The sequence below is a fragment of the Psittacula echo genome (assembly GCF_963264785.1).
Source record: "Psittacula echo genome assembly, chromosome: 7".
Lineage (NCBI taxonomy): Eukaryota > Metazoa > Chordata > Aves > Psittaciformes > Psittacidae > Psittacula > Psittacula echo.
Window position 1 is genome coordinate 40,478,196 of NC_137740.1, and position 18,957 is coordinate 40,497,152.

At 38.7% G+C, this 18,957-nt stretch overlaps 2 protein-coding genes across 2 annotated transcripts; both read left to right on the plus strand.

Moving 5' to 3' along the window:
- Nucleotides 1–1,782: 1,782 nt before the first annotated feature.
- Nucleotides 1,783–5,735, plus strand: TM4SF1 (transmembrane 4 L six family member 1; the record flags this gene model as incomplete). The annotated part of the gene is made up of 4 exons (XM_080623438.1): nucleotides 1,783–1,959; nucleotides 3,675–3,764; nucleotides 3,853–4,001; nucleotides 5,436–5,735. The coding sequence occupies 4 exons, from the start codon at nucleotides 1,783–1,785 to the stop codon at nucleotides 5,629–5,631; spliced, it is 612 nt and encodes a 203-aa protein (XP_080479564.1). The 3' UTR covers nucleotides 5,632–5,735.
- A 4,416-nt stretch (nucleotides 5,736–10,151) lies between these two features.
- TM4SF18 (transmembrane 4 L six family member 18) lies at nucleotides 10,152–14,189 on the plus strand (the record flags this gene model as incomplete). Its single annotated transcript, XM_080624019.1, has 5 exons — nucleotides 10,152–10,328; nucleotides 11,277–11,366; nucleotides 12,074–12,216; nucleotides 13,680–13,877; nucleotides 14,051–14,189. The coding sequence occupies 5 exons, from the start codon at nucleotides 10,152–10,154 to the stop codon at nucleotides 14,187–14,189; spliced, it is 747 nt and encodes a 248-aa protein (XP_080480145.1).
- Nucleotides 14,190–18,957: the final 4,768 nt, after the last annotated feature.

Genomic DNA, 18,957 nt, shown 5'->3' on the forward strand with positions numbered 1-18,957 from the left:
TGTGCTTGGTAATAATAAATATAGAAAGCTTTTGATTTTGTGAAATTCTGTTTCAGATCAAGTGTTTAGAAAACAGTTATACAGATTATAATTAGAACATATTTCAGGTCTACTTTCCAGAGGCCATCTGTATGGGGTGGTGGCTGGGATGGGGGGGAGGGTGTTGAGTGGTGTTTTGCAGGAGGAATGGTTTAGTTTTCTTGGCATAACACAATAAAGGGAGTTTTCAGTTGAGCAGCCATCTCCTTCTGCAGAGGAAACTTGCAGAGTGATATTTATGCTTGTTTAGTCATCAGAGGTGAAGTGCACAATAATGGTAAGCCTGTGTTTCTACAATTGGAGGATATTTCTCATAATGTAGGAAGTCTCCAAGGTCAACAGCTACAATACCCGGAGAAGTTACATCACAAAACCACATCTGCACAAGATTGCTCTCTTCCTCCCACCCCCCTCGTCTTCTTTTTGCATGTTCTCTCTCTCTCTCAGGTTAAGTGTTGCTCACATCACTTGCAAGAATACTGTGGATTTGGTTTGGACTTCTGTTTGCAGTGTTATTTACCTATTAAAAAAATAATAGGCCACCCCCCCAAACAATCAGCAGGACTGAATGGGTTGTTTTTTTCTCCCTAAATAATTGGAAAATATCTAAGTATACTCTTTTAATATCCTGGACATTCCCAAACTCGGTTTGTCTATCTAATGTTTTTGCAATGAGCATTACATTGTATTGTCATGGTGGCAGCAGCAGCACCTCCCAGCACCAGCCTTGGCCTGTGCACTTCTTAGCTATTTTCCGTCATGTTATAGTAGTGGGCAGCTCATGCCGCTGTGTTGAGCTGTGTATACTTGAAGGAGAAAGCTTTAGGATACTTTAGCAAAATTTGCATGAAGGAAAAGAGAGCAGGCTAGATCTTATTTTTTCCAGGTTTCTTTGTGTCTGCATTTACTATGCAAATTAATGTTACTGGTACATGTAACACAGTTTGGAAACCTGTGATGTTTTCTTGTGTTTGTGTAAGTGAAATTTCAGTGCAAGAAATGTATTTTATAATGTTGTTTTTTAAGCAGTATTTTTCACCAGTGTTTGCTTGGTTTAGCTATAACAAATGGCTGTTAATCTAAATTCAGGTTGTCATATAATGGCAAGAACAACGACACTCCTTAGAAGCCTACCTGTCCGTTTTATTTGTTTGCCAGCCTCCTGGTGAGGTTTGTTCTTACTCCATCCACAGGATAGCAAAGTGAGAGGTTGCTCTACATACTTCTCATTGCTGTAGACCTTATCCTGTTTATACCCAAAACTCTGACTCAATGCTGTTGAAGTCAGCCAAGTCATTCCTTGGCTTCAGGTTGTTCTGAATCAGTCTATAAACCTAAAAGTCAAAGCTGGTTCTAACAAAGAAAACAAAACCTTTTTCCTTCTGTTCCTGGCAGAACTTGTGTTGTGGTTGAAGCCTGTTACTCATGTCTAATCATGTTCACTGATGATCATTCCAAGCATCATATTAGAGTGAAATTACCTAGTATTCAATATTTCTTTGATTGCATCTGGTTTGTCAACAATTATTGCATTTAAAAAGGGTGGTGGCATTCTGCTGTCCCTGTTCCCTCACTCTGCAATTGGGAATGGTAGTTACAAAGAGGTGTAAACGTCATCCACATAGCTAGGTAACCGTGAGTATTTAAGAAGGTGAAAATAAAAGCTGACCTTCTTTTAGATGTGAACAGGTATGAGATAAGTTGGATTGGACTAGTGAAGGAAGGATTTGTAAAGCTTAGGACATGTGTTTTGAAAGGTGTGCTAGATGTATTGGCTATAAGTTGCTTATCCTGGCCTTGCTCAGCATTGTGGCCAACATTTTACTTTATTTTCCCAATGGAGAAACAAGATACGCTTCAGAGCATCATCTCGGAAGATACGTGGAGTGCCTTCATGGCATTCTAGGTGGAGGCTTTTTGGTAAGTAATGAGCTTCTTTCAAGTTTATTTTGGAGCTACTCAATTATTACTATTTCTTTACCATTTACATTAGTAAATTGATCAAATACCTTGTCAACAGGAATCTCTGAAGTTGTATCAAAAGAAATTAGCTATATTACCCCATAGGTATTACTAGTTGTTATTGGTTATCTTATCTGCAACATTATGTCACTTTAAAGCTGAGAAAATCAGAGTCTAGGTTGTAGAATACAAATGCAAAACTGGAACCAAGCCTCTGAGCACATCATGGTTTGCATAAAGGGTTAAATCTTACATTTTACTTATTTGAAAGGAGTTCAACGATATACCCCTAGATAACTAGCATTTAATTAATAGTTCCTTAATTTCTATTATATGAGATGTTGACAGTTATTTCTCTGCCTTAGCTGTTTATTCAGAGGAATCAAGTGGCAGTTATCAAAGCTTTGCATTCCAGTAACAGGAAAGGATGAAGAATTGAGTATATTCATTATAGGACATTGTTAATGTGAAGCTATTATTTTCTATCTTTTCTAATTTTGTGGACCACATTGTAGCATATTTAAGTTCCCTGACTTCAGGCCTTGTTTGTAATTTGCTTTTAGAAGTCCTCTTAGAAATAGGCTACAGATCTGAAGATGTCTGCGAATCGCAGGTTCAAAACTGTTGCAAAAGGCACTCACTCCAGCTTGTGAGAGGTGCTTACAGCTGTGTTACAGACCCATTGGAACCTAGGCTGGGATTTGCAAAGACTAGGCTTTACACACAGAATAATACAAGTGAAATCAATTAACTGCTCCTGGAACACACTTGTACAATCTCTTCTGGACATGCAGCATTGAGGTTTAGCAATAGGTTTGAGGTAGGGCTGGCAAGTATGTGACTGTTCAGCTGGGTAGTTTTTATTTTACTGTCTTGTTGAGTAAATCTATGCAGTTTGCAGATAACACTTTGCTCTTTCTTTATGGTTTTCCAACGTACTCCTGAGTGTGGAAACTTTTTAAGTGCAAACTGTTATTAAGTCCTGATGTTGGTGGGTTGGATACTCTGTTTAATCAACTCTCCTCCTTGATTTTTATGCTAAAAGCTCTGGAGTATGGATGATTTGTATTTTTTACAGGTAGCTTTTGCTTTGTTATTTTGCATTTCTGTCACTGGAAACTGGTTGTTGAAACCTGGAAGCAGCAAGGTGTCTGTAATGAGATGTTTGCCTGAATTGGGCAAAATATTCCTAGACTTTCTACTCTAGTCATACTGGTTTGTCACACAGGCAGTGATGACAACTCTTCAGTGACTAATATGTCGGTAATAGTTGTTTCTTTTTAACAAGTTATTATGGGAGACTTCTCTCATAGTCCTCATTTGACAGAAAGTGAATACATTTTTTTGCCAAACATTTTATTTGGCAGATACAGCCTTTAATGTGAACAAAAACTTTTAAAGTTGAAGTACTTTAAGTTGCAGTGGTACCACAGCAGGTTCTTTATGCACTTTGTACACAAAGCAGAAATAGAAGTACGCCTATCTTGGTGTTGGTGTTACTGATATCAGAGGCAAGATGCCTGCTGTGTTAAATAGGAGTGAAACTGAATAACACACAGACTGCCTCAACCCCCTGCCAAGAACAATATAAATGAAGTTAGTGTGAGGACTGTGTTTCGTCTGTCCTGTCTGTGCAACAAAATAGAAATGTGGTGTGTCTGTTCCACGTCTAGGTACTTATTCCAGCTGCAGTATTCATTGGGCTTCACAATGATGACTGCTGTGGGTGCTTTGGCCATGAGGACTGTGGGAAAAGCTGTGCGGTAAGTGAGCCTTTACACTCCCGTCCCAGATAATCTCAAAGGCAAGATGATGGCTGTGTCAAAATTCATGTCTGTGTTTGCTGTGCAGATGCTGTCCTCAGTTCTGGCTGCCTTTATTGGGATCATTGGTTCTGGATACTGTATAATCATTTCAGCGCTGGGCTTGTCTCATGGACCATACTGTTTTACTCACTTAGAAAGAAACTGGATCTATCCTTTCACTGAATCCTCTGGAGGGTAAGTTGACTGTTCACGAGGACGTTAAATCTTCCCCTATGTACACATAGACTGTATTTCAGTACCTTTCAGCAATATCCAGTAACCATATACCAAGATCTGTTCCTAAGTTTATGCTTCTTGCTAATTTGAACTTGCTCACTTGCTCTTAAACAGATGGCGTCAGTTACCCACACTGCTTACGTTTAAAACCAAAGCAATATAAATTCTCTGTCCTACAAAAAGGAATCTGAGCATATATATAAAAGTAATAATTTCTATGTACTGTACACTGTTCATATCCATGAACATCACTAACATAAAGTTTTAGGACTTTAGAGGGATTTACAAACTACTAATAGCGGTTGTTACGAAAATTGTCTCATCATTTGTGTAAAGATTCTGTTTTGTGAGGCTTGCTTCTGAAGTTGCTCTGCGTTGCTGTAAACTGGCCTAGTACCTTCATTAGTGACAATGGCATAGAAGCTTTGTAAATGAAACTAGAAAAGGTTTATAAGAATCTTTGTACACTACAGGGCTGGGAGGGCCAGAAGCGCCTAACTATCCCTAATTAGGGTTCTCCAGCAAACCAAGCTGAATTGTATGCTATTCCCCATTAATCCCCACAAGTCCCATAGGCTGGAAGAAGATTTGGTTTGGATCATGACATGCTTTTTACAGTGTCTGTATGGTTGGCAGCCTCGAGGTTGTTTCTAGTAACAGTTTATGGCTAATGCCAGTCTAGAGAAAGTTTGAATACTAAGAAACCACATAAAGCGACTTTGCAGCAGAGAGCTTGAATTTTACATTTCAATTGCATCTCTCCCAGGAGGGGACATTCATCCTTCTCCCTCATTCCCTTCCCCCTCCCCCCTTGCCCCCTCTCCCCCCATATGACTGAATACAGAAGAAGTGAGTCAACTCCTTGCTGAAGGTTCATCAGTGCTGATGTTCTGAAGATATGAATGCGGACTAACAGTTGGAATACTCTGAATTTGTTCTGTGTTTGGCTCTTCCAGCATAGGCATGTGAGGGCCCAAAGAAAGCAGCACAAGAGAGGAGGTGACCCATTTGGATCAGTAATTGCTGTCTTCAGAATAAAGGCCCAGTCCTGAAAAGCTCTATGGTTGTTTTGAGAAATAGCTTTGTTCTTTGAGCTTCCTTGAGCTTGTGTCTCTCTTTAATCAGTAATACAAGATTCTGCTGTTATGGCTTAGTTTGCCTTTTTTTTTTTTTTTTTTTTTTATATATTTTAAGAAGCTAAGACTTAACAAAAATGTATGGTTGATAGTTCAACACACTCTTAAACAGAGCAAGCTATGCATGGAATAAACCATTGCATTTTCTATTCCCACTTAGAGTGAGTATCCTCAATGCAGTTACAGACTAGACATCATTTGTTCTAGGTATGGTAAGCATCCCACTCTGTTAATATGCTTCAATTGCTTTGTACAGGTACTTGTTTGAGTATAACAGGTGGTCTGAATGTCAAGAACCTCATAATATTGTGCAGTGGAATGTCACCCTCTTTTCCATCCTTCTTGTCTTGGGAGGAATAGAGTTTATTCTGTGCTTCATACAGATAATCAACGGCATTCTTGGAGGACTATGTGGGTTGTGCTGCAGTCATGAGGAGGTAAGCCATTTGTAGTTATAACCATACTTTTTTTGGATATAAGGAGGAAGTTTGGATATAAAGAGGAAGTTCTTTACTGTAAGGGTGGTGAGGCACTGGAATGGGGTGCCCAAGGAAGTTGTGAATGCTCCATCCCTGGCAGTGTTAAAGGCCAGGTTGGACAGAACCTTGGGTGACATGGTTTAGTGTGAGGTGTCCCTGCCCATGTCAGAGGGGTTGGAACTAGATGATCTTAAGGTCCTTTCCAACCGTAACTATTCTATGATTCTACTTCTCAGACGAACATCAGACGCTTGTTACTGATGTTACTGTAGAATCTTACTTAGCAGCTACTTAGTAGGTATTCTTAAACAACAATTCAGTGTACAGGTTTTTTTAAAGCCCTGTTGTGTTTAGCATTTTCATGTAGTGTTTGACCACATGACTTCAGCTGATCCCTCAGCTGTCACAGTGAAGTTAGGCTGCAGAAGAGCTGGAAGGCTTTTCCCCTCCCTGTGGCACATGTTGTTATCAGCACTATATAGGTGTGATATACCTGAAATACAAATCTCCTGGTGGTGTTATTTGCCGAAGCCTAAACCATTGTTGCGTAGTGTGCTACAGTTTTGTGGTAGGTTACTTGTTCTAGCTATTATGCTTTAGCTGTGTATTTTGTTCACATGCAGCAGATGTATTACTGAGAATATGCAGAATGTAATGAAAACCACAGCATCTGGCCTTGCTGAAGGGAAAGAATTAAATTGCACATAGCTAACAAAACCTGCAGATAGATCTGATGGGTTTTTTGAAGGAAGGGGTTTTTTTTTGAAGAGGGGAAATTGCCCCAAACTTCTTCAGAGTCCTGTTAAACAGTTTGAGTATGTTGTTAAAATTGGTATCATAGTTATAGTGTTGGAACTGCAGTAGCTTAAGGTATGAACCAGATATGATTTATATCACACACATTATGGCTAAGAATGTTTCACATTTTTAATTGACATAGTTGAATGCTGTGGTTTTATCAAAGCTATTACTGTCTTCTCACTTCTGTCCGCCATGCCGTAACTGCGGTATAAAAGAGCCATGCTAAGGTTGTCTAAATGTAGTCAGGTTAATTTTAGCTCTTGTGGTTGGATATAATATTAGCTTTCTTCCCCTTACTAAGTGTCTTTCTTTTTGTTCCCCCCACAGACATATGCTTGCTAGAAACTTGACAATGTATTGACGTCGGTACATATGTGTGATGTATTGAGATACCTGTGGGGTTTGGGGGTTTGGAAGTTTGGGGGTTTTGTTGAGTTTTGTTTGTTTTGGGGTTTTTTTCTTGTTTGGTTGGTTTTGGCTTTTTTGAGGGGGGGAAGGTTGGGCATTGTTTTTTTCTTTTGTTTTGTTTTTACATTCCATGCTTACTAAAATGCACGTTGTTTGTTGTCAAACTGTGCTATTGCCATCAATTTAACTGACTTGAGGCCAGCCTTTGTTGTTAGTCATATGCGTGTTTTCCAACAGCCTGCCTGTATCTAAAGCCAAAATGTATCCTGAATTTCTCTGGTTCATTTCATTTTAGTACGAGCAACTGCCTGAACGCATGTCACTATAGATGTTGGGTTTCTGCTTTTTCTTTCTACTGACAAAACGGCTCTGTACTTTATGTTGTTTTCCCAGTAAAGTTGCTCTTTGTTGAAATGAGCACAAACCCAACCTAGTGCGTCCTGGATATAAAGGAATACTCAGCTGGGGCAAAAATAAAGCAGCAGTAAAATGTGGGTTATTGAGGGCAGATATATGTGCTTCACCCTTTCAGAAGTTTTCTGAACTTCTGTATTTCACAAATAAAGATTTATATTAAAAACATCCAGCAGGTGTCAGTGATTCTTTCCCTGCCCATGCTGAAACACTGCTTTCCTCATCTTAGTGTAAAAGATAGTGCAGCATTAAAACATGAATAAAAGGCAGTCAGGTTATAACTTATTTCTCCTCTCCAGCAGGCGCTGTCAAAGTGAGAACTGCTTCACTGTTTGGTTTGTATCATTTAGCTGGGCCAGGCAATTGTGCATCAACAAGGGTATGATACTTCAGTGGCAGGTATGGCTCTGTGACAGGTTAAACTATCTACATGGAGTCTTAGTTCTGGATCTGGGCTAGTAGTTAGTTCATTGCTGATGGCCATTCCAGAGCAGGGGTCCCATGCAGTTGAGCTATAGCTCAAAAACATACCGGGAACTTGAGGTGTGTCTCAAGCTGTTCTCAAAGCCCAGTCTGCCAAGTACAAAAGTATTTCTGAAAAAAGAAATTAACTGTGAAGATGAAATTACACATACGCATCCACAGCAGCAAAAGAACTCACAGACGGGAAGAATTTGTGTTCAGCATCTCAGGATATCCTCTTCTTGCAATGTCGTTTATTCATACATAGAAGTAGTTGAGGGCAGTCTTTCATACTTTACTGCGACTGCTTGTTGTATTTATCTGTCTTGCCCTGCTAAGAAGAGAATATGTGCATGTACCTGTGTATACACACAAAATTCCTTGCAGCTTTGCAGCATGGTGTCTTTATATATGAAGAAACACTATTTGAAGAAAGCTCTGCAAGTGTAGATTAAGGGTAGAGTGAGAGGAGGAGGAAGAAAAGAGGGTCTTGATGGAAAGGGCTTAATTCCTATACAACTTACAGATTTGTTTGCTTTCATGCTTGCGTGGTTGTTACTTGTCTTTCTGGCACACACAACTAATTAAAGAACTGAATCAACTTTAGAAATTCCAATGGACAGAATGATTAGGTTAGAGTTTAAAATTAAAATTTTAGCTCAGATGCATGCAGCACTAATGCACAGTATTAGTACTCATTGCTTATGTTGTCATTTAAAAAAAGGCCAGTTGAATTCCTTTGTTGCCAGATGCATAAGACAGTGGTTTGGGAGTTTTATCAGTTTATCATAGAGAAGAGGTTGGTTTTAGGTTATTTGAGGTAGCAGAGAAATCACTCATCCAGAGTAAACATGGCTTTTCGGTAATGGGGTTGGCATCAACTTTTGGACATTGACAGCAACAGGAAAGCAGTTCTTGCAACACTTGGTAAGATATTTGAGAAACTGATTCCCAGGTTTGCATAATATTTAGTATAAAACGGAGTGGATTTTGGTTTTGGTTGGGTGGGGTTTTTTTTGTTTTTTGTTTTGTTCTATCAATATAGTGTGCCAACAAAAATACCTTGATTTGGTATTTGCAGAGCTCAGTTTAAGTACAAAATAAGTCATGATGTGGACTGCTATACTGCAGAAAAAATGCTGTCTCAGATGTTATTTTCCATGTTTCTTTAATCAGAGTAGATTACTGTGGGAAATAGCAGCCAATTACATTGTTTCTAGCCTATTACATGATCTCTGATTTTTTTAATAAATCAGTCCTGGGGATGTGATGTGCCTGCTTCTAATTCAACTGTTTTTTCTGAACTGTAAGGTGTAGCGTTGATGATATGAGTTCTCCATGCCTGTGAGCCTGCAAACAGAGGTTTGCCACTAATTTCTATTAGAGGGAATCCTGATAAAAGTATCTATAGTGATTAGGGAGTAAACCAGGTATATGGGAAAATCCTCAGATTAAAGTTTAAGGACTTCAAAATGAAACATCCTAGTAAAAGAGGGGGAAATGGAGAGTCACAGCAGAGAACGTGTAGAAAAAGGGTGTAATTGCATGAGTACCACCATGCCCATTTCCTTGGATGATCTCATTCAGAGCAATAGGAAGGAATTAGTTTCAACATGCAACCTAGTTTTTTTATGAGATCATGAGAGAAGCCTCGTGTGCAGAGCCTGAAACAGCTATTGAAGAAACAGAACGAAAATATGCCATGACATCATTGCTTCTAAAATCAGCCTTCTTGCCTTTGACGAAGCCCATATTTTTTTGTTCTCTGACTGTGACTTTCCTGTTGAGTAAACCCAAAGCTCATTCTTCAGTTATTTTTCTGATGATTCACAGGGGGTGTTTTAGTGAGGCTGCCCTAAGTTAGCAGCAGGTGTTGGTTCACCCTTAGGGTGGTATGTGCTAAACTGTGGTATTAATTCTCTGTAGTGTAAGGCAGTGTGGACATATTTATCATTTGACAGCTGCCCTTTGCTATATAAGGTATAGGAAAAATTTTGGGCTTCAGTAAGGCTGAGCAACCTGCCTTCTGTCACAGAGTATCTGCATCATAATCTGTGTTCTCAGGAGGAGTGCATTTCTAAGCAGTTCCTAGGAAATGAGGGGTTTTTAAAGTTCCTTCCTGAGTTCAATTTCTTGACATATTTTATTTGCGAGATCACAAAGGAGGATCTTTTAGAAGGGCGACTGCTACTTAAAGACACGCTTAGAAAGAACAATGAGTTTAGACAGTGATATTCATCTATTGTTCTGCTGTTAAGCACTTCTCTCTCTGGAATCATACCCCAGTCATCCTGTTCCTGTGAATACAAAATGACTGAATCAATCTGAGGAGGTCAAAACGCCTTTCATATCTAAAACCTTGTAATCTTTTGTTAGCTTAGAAGAGCAAAACTTCTAAAGTTCCTGAGATGGCTTTAGAGACATGTGGAAACTGTTTGAGTTGTCTGTTGATACCTCTTGCGCTTTGGAGTATTGTTGTTAACATCCTATTATACTTCCCTAATGGGAAAGCTTTGCCTGCTGCCAGTTACCAGCTTCCCAACTACGTGTGGTATTTTGAAGGGATCTGTTTCTCAGGTGTGATGGTAAGTGTTGATTCTATGAATTTTTAATGAATTGCATCCTACTGCAAGTAACGTTGGGTTACTGTACAGCAGTATAATTGTGCTTTTAAAGAGAGTATGGATTACTTTCACAAAAACACTGCAGGCAGGAAAGACTTGATCAAACTGAAATAAATGTGAATATCCTGAATTACATGCTGTGTATACTATTTAATTTCATGTAAGTAGTTTTGCAGTGTTGATTGTTTCTCTGCTGTTTTTTTTTTTATGTGTAATTTATGTTTGTATTATGGAGCCAGGCACTGTGTTGATTTAATCCTCTGTGGAGGCTGAGTTAGAACTCTTTTACCAAAACAAAATATAACAAAACCTAAAAAAACTTCTCATAACTGTTTAGATGTTTTTAAGAGCTGTGTGCAGTCCGGTATTTAGAGGACTGGATACAGTTCACAATGTATCAAGTGCCACTGTTGTTAGGAAAAATGCATAAGATTATCTCACTGTGATGGGCATATTAAGATTTTCTCCATTACATTTGTAATGTGCTCATCTGCAGTAATATACTAACACAGATTTGCCCACTGCTCGTACTGTGCTGTGTTCATAAAGAACTATAGGCTCAGGGACAGAAAGCAGGTGTGTAATAAAAGTGCATAAGTAAGGTGATTTTAGGAAGGTGCTGAACTGGGAGAGTTATTGAAACATGAGATATTCTTTTGAAATTGTGTATTCTTGAAAGAAAAACCTTATCTTTTCTAGTGAAAAGTATCTGGCAGAGAATTTGAACAGAAAAGCATAGTTGAAAATTTGGGAAAACGTTAACTCTGACAGTGACATTCATATTTTGAAGCATTTTTAGCCTTTAAAATATAAACAGAGCGTAACAGATACAGTCCCCGTCTTCCATAGGTGGACACTTTGGCTTAGTATCTCCAGTCATTTCGCTGACCTTATAGTGTCCCCTTATAGATCCTTCTGCTGGCGGTAATTCTAATAACACTGGAGTGCAGTATGTTCCATCGGTGCTGCCAGAGTGAGAGCTGTAACAAAACCTACAGGGTGAGTCTGTGTTTTATTTTTGTGCGTATCTTCAGCATTATTTCTGAGTCCCTTCCTGTTCTTGTGTTTCCAGCACATCCTTTTGCCTTCTCCATGGCAATGTTTCTACTTCCTTTTACAGAGAAGGATTCGTAGTTGGATTGAGAGGTCACAGAAATCGTAGCTCCTTCCTTCTGATGCATAAGCAGGATGAAAGAGAACTAAACAAAAAAAAACCCCACCAAAAAAAACCTTGGAAAATAAAATTAGAACATAGAAGGCCTGAGAACTTCAATGAAATGCCCCAACTAAACAGCTTCATCCCCTTGCTTGTATTTGGAAGTTATTTTTTCCAGTAATGACTCAATTAAAAATTTAATAAAAATTGGGATGCAAACATATTTAGTGTGTGATTGTGTTCCTCTCACATTTTGGGAAACAGTTGTGGAAAAAAATAATGCAAGTTAAAAAACCCCAAACAAACCCCAGAAACAAACAGCAAAACAATATTTAACTGAGAGTTGCAAGACTGTCTTAAACTCTGTCAATCTTTATTTTATGTGTGTATGTTTACTATTCTTTACTTGTTATTTTTCTTTCTGAATTTTGAAGACTGGGGAAATCAAGTGTGAGATTCAACCTCAAGGAAGTAGCCAGGCAGGCTGAACGACTATTTGCTGTGGATGCTGTCTCCACACAATAGTTTTTATTTTTTCTTCCCTCTTCAGAGTTTTATATCAATTGTGCTGGCCCTGCTTGGAGTTGCTTTCTCTGGATATAGTTGCATCATTTTTACCTTGGGGTTGATCCAGGGCCCCTTCTGCAATTCATCAGATGGATGGGATTATATCTTGAAAGACACTGCTGGAGGGTAAGAAACATCAGTGTAAATCTCTGGAAGAAACTGTTTATCAAAACAATAGTCAGTCAGATTCTCTTGGAGTTTTTTGCAAAATGGCTTAGTCTCTTGAACACAAGACCTGTATTGGTGAATGAGGTTTTTCAACTCATTGAATGAATACCAGAACCTTCAAAGAAAGGTATTTGCTTCCTTGTAAGGAAAGATTAAATGTAAGAACCTTTGTACTGATCAGAACTGAAGGTCCATCTAGATAAGTGTCCTTTATCTGGTGATGCTTACAATCACATATAGTGAAAAAATGTAAGATTAGAGTGACTGTAGATGGATACTTTCTCAGTATATTCCCATGAATTCTTCCAAGTTTTTGAATCAAGGATTATGGATGGCATTTTTATATTTAATAACTCAGTAGGTTTCTCTTGAACTCCTAAAACTCAGTGAAGTCTGTGGTTTGATCAGTGGTAGTTTTAGCATACAGCTGCTGTATCTCATAAAACACCAAAGTAAGGTAGACAAAGTGTTGTATGTGTCCCAGCCTCCAACAGGCATGAAAGGTTGATTCAGATCGGTAACCTGAGACTGCTTTCGCAAGATTTTATGTTCTCCAGTTAAAAGGTCAGACTTTTATAAGGCTTGAATATTTCAAGTCATATAATGCCAAGGTCTTCCAGCCGCATTTGAATGCACTGAGGATTAAATTTGTCAGAGGATCACAAACAAGTTCCTTTAGCATCTAACAGGGTAGTTCCTAAACTGTGGCCTTCTCTGACTTAAGTCAGCTTTATTTTAAAACAGTGAAATGTACCCTGCAGTGCATCACCAGCACTACCATTCCCATTTGGAAATACAAGAAGGAGAACTTGAGTTCAACATAAAGGGCCAGATGCTGAATAATGCACTCCAGATTTCCCTAAAGCATTTCAGTTATGAATGTTTAGGAAAAAAGCAACTGACACTGAGCCAGTAAGTCTAAGGTTTTGCAATTAACCTTCAGGCTATAGCATGTCTCGGTTAAAAAGGCACATGTCTGTTGTCCACATTATGATCCTCAAGGATGCAAAGCATGGCTCTAGAACAACTGGAAATTGCACATGGTGACACCTCGGCTTTGCCATTTAGGCTGCGTGTGCTGGTTAGATTGATACTGTCGGGTGTTCCTGCTCTCTGCATGGAACTGATGTCAGCTGGCCTTCACATAAAGATGAAATTAAATCAATGAAAGAAAAATTCCCATTTTAGACTTGGCTTCTGCCATTTGAAAAAATTTGAAAATAAGTGTTCTCATGCATCCGAGTTTGATAAACCTAGGCAAGAGTTATGCTGGTGTAAAGGAAGACTGGAGGCTGGCTCTTAAACTTGAAACATATAAAGCCCAGTATGGGTTTTATATAGATTGTAGATTAAATATGTGTATTTAAATTGAATTACACTCACCACATTTAATTTACTTCACATTGCTGTTTCTCTAATAGGTACCTCACAGATTACACTGCTTGGTCTCGGTGCACCGAACCTACTAACATAGTGGAGTGGAATATCATCTTACTCTCTATTCTGATTGCTCTTAGTGGACTGCAGTTGATAATCTGTTTTCTCAAAGTGGCTGCTGAGTTGAAACGGACACTCTGTGGGACCTACTCTGTTTTTGTCCAGGTAACAAAATACCAGAGGTGATTTCTTCAGCCATCTTCAAGTCAGTTTAGCTTCAGCAATTTCTCTCAGTTGGGGACCTACCCTTTTGGTATAAGCGTTCTTTATGCTGCCACGATTTTTTACCAGAGGATATGTACTGATAATAAATCTAATGTGTTTAATTTGTCCACTAAGTCCTTGTGTTATACAGGGATTGGTGGCTGCTCACTCTGACATTTAAGGCTAGGATTGAGAAGGAAAAATGTGGCTGGCAATTGAGTGTTGATGCCGAGTCCATTACTCCTATATCAGCAGAGGCTTCTGAGTACCTTTCTTCTAGCATTCAATGAGTTCAATGTTCTTATCAATGTGTGAGTTTCACAGCAAACAGAAGAAAGATGCAAGAGGCAATATGTAGCAGTCGTGATCTGGGCATCAATTTTTACTATGTTTTCAGTAGGTTATTGAAACAATAACTGAGAAGGCTCTGCTTTGGGCAAAAGAATTAGTTGAACCGCAGAGCTCAAGTGACTGATCCTGCTCACCTGCACACTGGTGTGAAGTAGTGTAGTTTAGTGTGGCATTCACTTTCCCCAGCTGTGGAGATAGGGTCAAATTAGACATCCTTAACCCTGTCCATCTGTACTGGGATCAAGGAGCCCTCAGGATTTTTATGTCACTAACAATCTCAGTGAGAACAGCACAAACGAGAGAGATTTCTAATTAGGAAAAGCAGCAATCCTCAGTAGCATGTGTGTGCACCTCCCCCCCCCCCATGTATATGTACACATGCATTCACACACCACCAACAGGGTTAGTTCTGTCATGTAAGTGAGAAATGTTGGGAGGGCAGAGCAAGTAGGATGGCAGTGCCTCTGCAGCATGAAGCCTCCTGAGCAGTGCTGGTCAGCCAGGGCAGAGGAAATGCAGGTGCCCTGGAGGGCTTTGGGCAGGCAGATAATGGAGGCTTCTTGTAGGAATTTACTGTAACAGCAACCTCCATAAGGTCAAGGCCTGAGGCAATTTCTCTCTAAACATTCTTGCCAGAGAAAGAGCCTCCTCAGCCGGGTATTCAGCCCAGCTTCTGGAAAAGTCAAAAGCAATATTGTCAGCTTGTCCCCAAGCACAGAGTAGGGTCACCTCTGGGGGTCTGATTGTGTTGGATTTCGATTGCATGTGGATGCTGGAGCAGTCAAACAACTTAATCTGAGAAAAAGAGGGCAATCACTTCCTTCCTTTTTTATTTGCAGGCTGGGATTCTCTGAAAATGACAAGGAAATCTTCACTGCTTCTCCCTCATCCCTCAGAAAAAAAGAGAGAAATGGCTTCTCCCACATTTATGATGGTAGATATGAGTGCTGCAAAGACAGTGAAACCCTTGCCCTTAAATCTTCGTGCCTCAAGCCTCTGTAGCTTAGATTAAGTTATTTGAACTGACATCTACATTTTCCTGGTTGTTTTGTAACCTATTCAGTTGTCCCTGCCAGAGACTCTTCATTATTTTTTACCCTCCAGCTTGTTCTGACAGTAGAGAGGTTTGAATACGATGGATCTGCTTTTTAGATGATTTTTTTTTTTTTAATGAACTGCTGTAAAACTGCTATAGAACTGCTTTTATACTCCCCTCTCTTTGTTTAGAACACAGGAATACTTGTTGTTCCAAAAGGGTCTGAGAATAAATTTTAGTTACAGACAGATCATGATGAAGGGCAGCAGCTAATCCTGCTCATTCTTAGAAGTTCTTAACTGCACAAAGCATTTACTGGAAAAAGTCTATCAAGTCTTCCTATGGAAGGGCTTTTAGAGCAGCAACCGGACCTCATTGAAAGATTAGATACACAGCTTTGAAGTCAGCCATTCTAGTTAGATCCCAGTAATAGCTGCACTGGGTTTCTTTTTATTTTATATTTGGAGGCAAACTTTTTTTTTTTTTAGTCAGTTATTATGTGACTTGAGGGAATATATAAGGGAACCTTATAAGCACCCATTGCTAGCTTATTAATACTCTTCTAAATACCCTGGCTTTGCTGCAATGGAGAGCTAATATTCTTGACAATAATAATCAGAGGAAAAAGAATAATCTATTTTAAATTAGCAGCTAAAAAGTATTTTTTATTTTTTCAAAGAATGATTGTTTAATTCCCAGTGGAAATTTGGGAATTTACAATAAGGTGGATATTCGGCTCATTTGCAGCTGCTTGGGCAACAATTTGGCTGTATTCAATACTCTAGTTATGAGAGAATAACACCCAGATGAAAGCAAAATATGTACTTCAGACTTGCAGTAATGCACGCATCTCTTACATCAGAACTAGTGGTATTCAGCTATATCAACATCTAATATAAAATGCTGCTAGTGCTGCAAACTGTACAGTAAGTAGCAGCTATGGGTAAGATATTTAGAAAAAAAATAGAATATATCAGTCACGTTTTTTTTCAAGACAAAACTCATATTTTGCCTTGATATTCCTTTACCAAATTGTTTTGAAAAGCTGGTTTCTTCCTGTAGGGTTTGAAAAATGCATTTAAAGCTTTAATTGCTTAGTTACTATTAAGTTGCAAGAAGTAATGAAGAAATTAATGATGTTTAAGAATGGAGCTAGTTTTTTGAGAATGATGTTTAAGAATAGAGCTAGTTCTAGGTGGCATGGGTGTTCAGAGATGCATGGTAAAAAGGCATGATTATAAAATGAGGACTGTTTGTATCTTCACACTTGTTTTTCCCTAGGCTTAAATATAAATCATATCACCAATCTACTTAAATGATAATCCCACATTTTTATGGATTTGTGGATATTTTTTGCAGACAGAAGGATAGGAAGGAAAACTTAACAATCAACCCATACTCCTACCAAACATCTTAGAGAATCTTGCTATTTTCATGCCTGCAAGCTATGGAGCTGTTTGTTTCGAAGATGTTAGAAATATTTGAAAAAAAATTTTGGTTATTTGGTTGAAAAATAGTTTGTGTTGAGTAGATATTCAAAGCAGAAAATCCCTACAACTGCTAAATGTTCCTAAAGTGAATGGTGCTGTTTCATTGAAAAACGGTATTCTATTCAGACTCCAGCTCGGCCATGGGGAAAATAGAGGCTTATCTTTACACAAACAGGGTCTACTGAGAGAGGTGTTGCAATGCTGGATGAGAAAAATGAAATACTTCAAAGTTACACTGGAAACTTAACTCTTTTCTTGCTCCTGTATATGTCCTTTCTACTTTTCAGTATCTTCTGACTCTGCTTATGTAAACTCTTGAGCTTGGCAGATGAAGGACACACAGAGCAGTATCTGGTTTGACAGCTTTTTCCATATTAATATTATTAGTGGCTGTACCTAAAGATTGATGGGGTTTGGCTGTCTTTAGTTCATTCTTGTTTTCTGGTTTTTTTTTTGTTTGTGTGTTACTGCCTTGTGAATTTACATTTCTGCCCTGTCAGAGACGGGTATCTCCTATTTTAGTGGCTTAAATCAAATAAAAGGTGTGTAATTTAGTTCTTGTTGGACATATTGATTCTGCAACCCTCTTCATCCATAATCTGTATATTGGCATCTTCATTGCCATAGCCAGACTCAACTGTGCCTTGGCAGCTTACCTTTTAAATGGCCAGTTTATTAATTTGAAATTGATGGTAAGAATACTAAAGGCTAACAGTGTGTTGCATTTGCAAATTGAACAACTTGTCTCACACAGGGCTTTGGGATGTAAGGCAAATTGGAACTTGATCTAACCATTTTAAAACCTTATTCAATCCTAAATAAGGTGTCTGTAAGAAGAGGTACTTTGAACTGTACCTTGTTGCAAACCCAAGATTCCTGTAAGGAATATTAACTGACTTGAAATCTAGACATAACAGGCAACTCTAGTAGTGGTGTTTAAGGCAACGTGACCATCTGGCTCTCCAGCTGCAAAAAACAAACCTCACCCTGACAACAGGAGAAGAAAGTAGGCTGCAGAGCCAGGACAAAGCTCCATGCTAGCATATAAGAAACCCTTTTTTGAGGAAGTGTTCCTGAACCTGAATTGGATGTGCTGCTTGTTAAATAAAATATCCTGGGCACACTGGAACAAAGCTGCAGGTTTGATGTTATAAACTTCACTAAGTAAGAAGTTAATATTGAAATCTAGAAGTTAGAGTTTCATGAGTATTTGTTCCTTACAGCCTGTGCATTTTGCTAGAGTATTAAGATGCTGTGTCTACAATGGGAATATCATTCATTTAAAACACTGCAACTGGAAATAGCTGTAGAGACTTGATTTTGACCACAAAAAATTGTGGGCTGAGATTTGTAGTAAAATACTGTGGAGCCCCAAACACACCTTTGCATGTTGGAGTATATTATTCCTTTGTGCAGGTGAAAGTGAGTCTCACTGAAGTACAGTTTCCTGATTCTTTACATGTTGGATGGAAATGTTTTCCCACATTGAAGAATAGGGTGGCAGAGGACAAATGGAGCTCCTCAGAAAGTTAAAGTTTACCTGCAAGTTTTTGCAGGAGGTCAGAACAGTAGAATGGGCAGCAGACTATATTCAGATTAGGGAATTATGAAATTGTGGTGTTTCAGTTTAGTCTGAGAGCTTCTTTGAAGACTTTTTTGTCAGAATATTCTATGTTTGCTTTTGTTTTGGTTTCTTTCTTTTTGTGTTTGTTTCTTTTTGTTTGTTTGTTTATTTCATCAAGGAACATTTTTTGAAGCAAAAGATCAGCTTTATATTTTCAAAGCAAACTTCCAGAACAGTCATTGCCATTCTCAGCATCCTCAGTATGAGAAATTGAGGTACTGTGGTTTAAAACAATAAGGGGGTATTCATGACACCAAACTGCAGACTCATAATTTGACCAATTAAATTAGGTGCTTAGTCTTTTTAGGCCCTGTTTACCAGAGAGCAATACTTAGCCTGTGTTGCTTGGTCACCTCTGTCAGCTTTTTGAGTTCCTTAAGAGAAAGATACTAGGGAAAGGCACAGAAATATCTTAAAAGTTTGGGTGAGGCACAATTAAAAGTTGTAATGGAAAAATCTTGCCTGTCAGAAGTTTTTGTTTATCTTTAAATAAAACCAACATGCAGTTCTTCTGCAAATCAAGAAACAGTAATTTAGAGGAGTCGAAGGACTTAGGC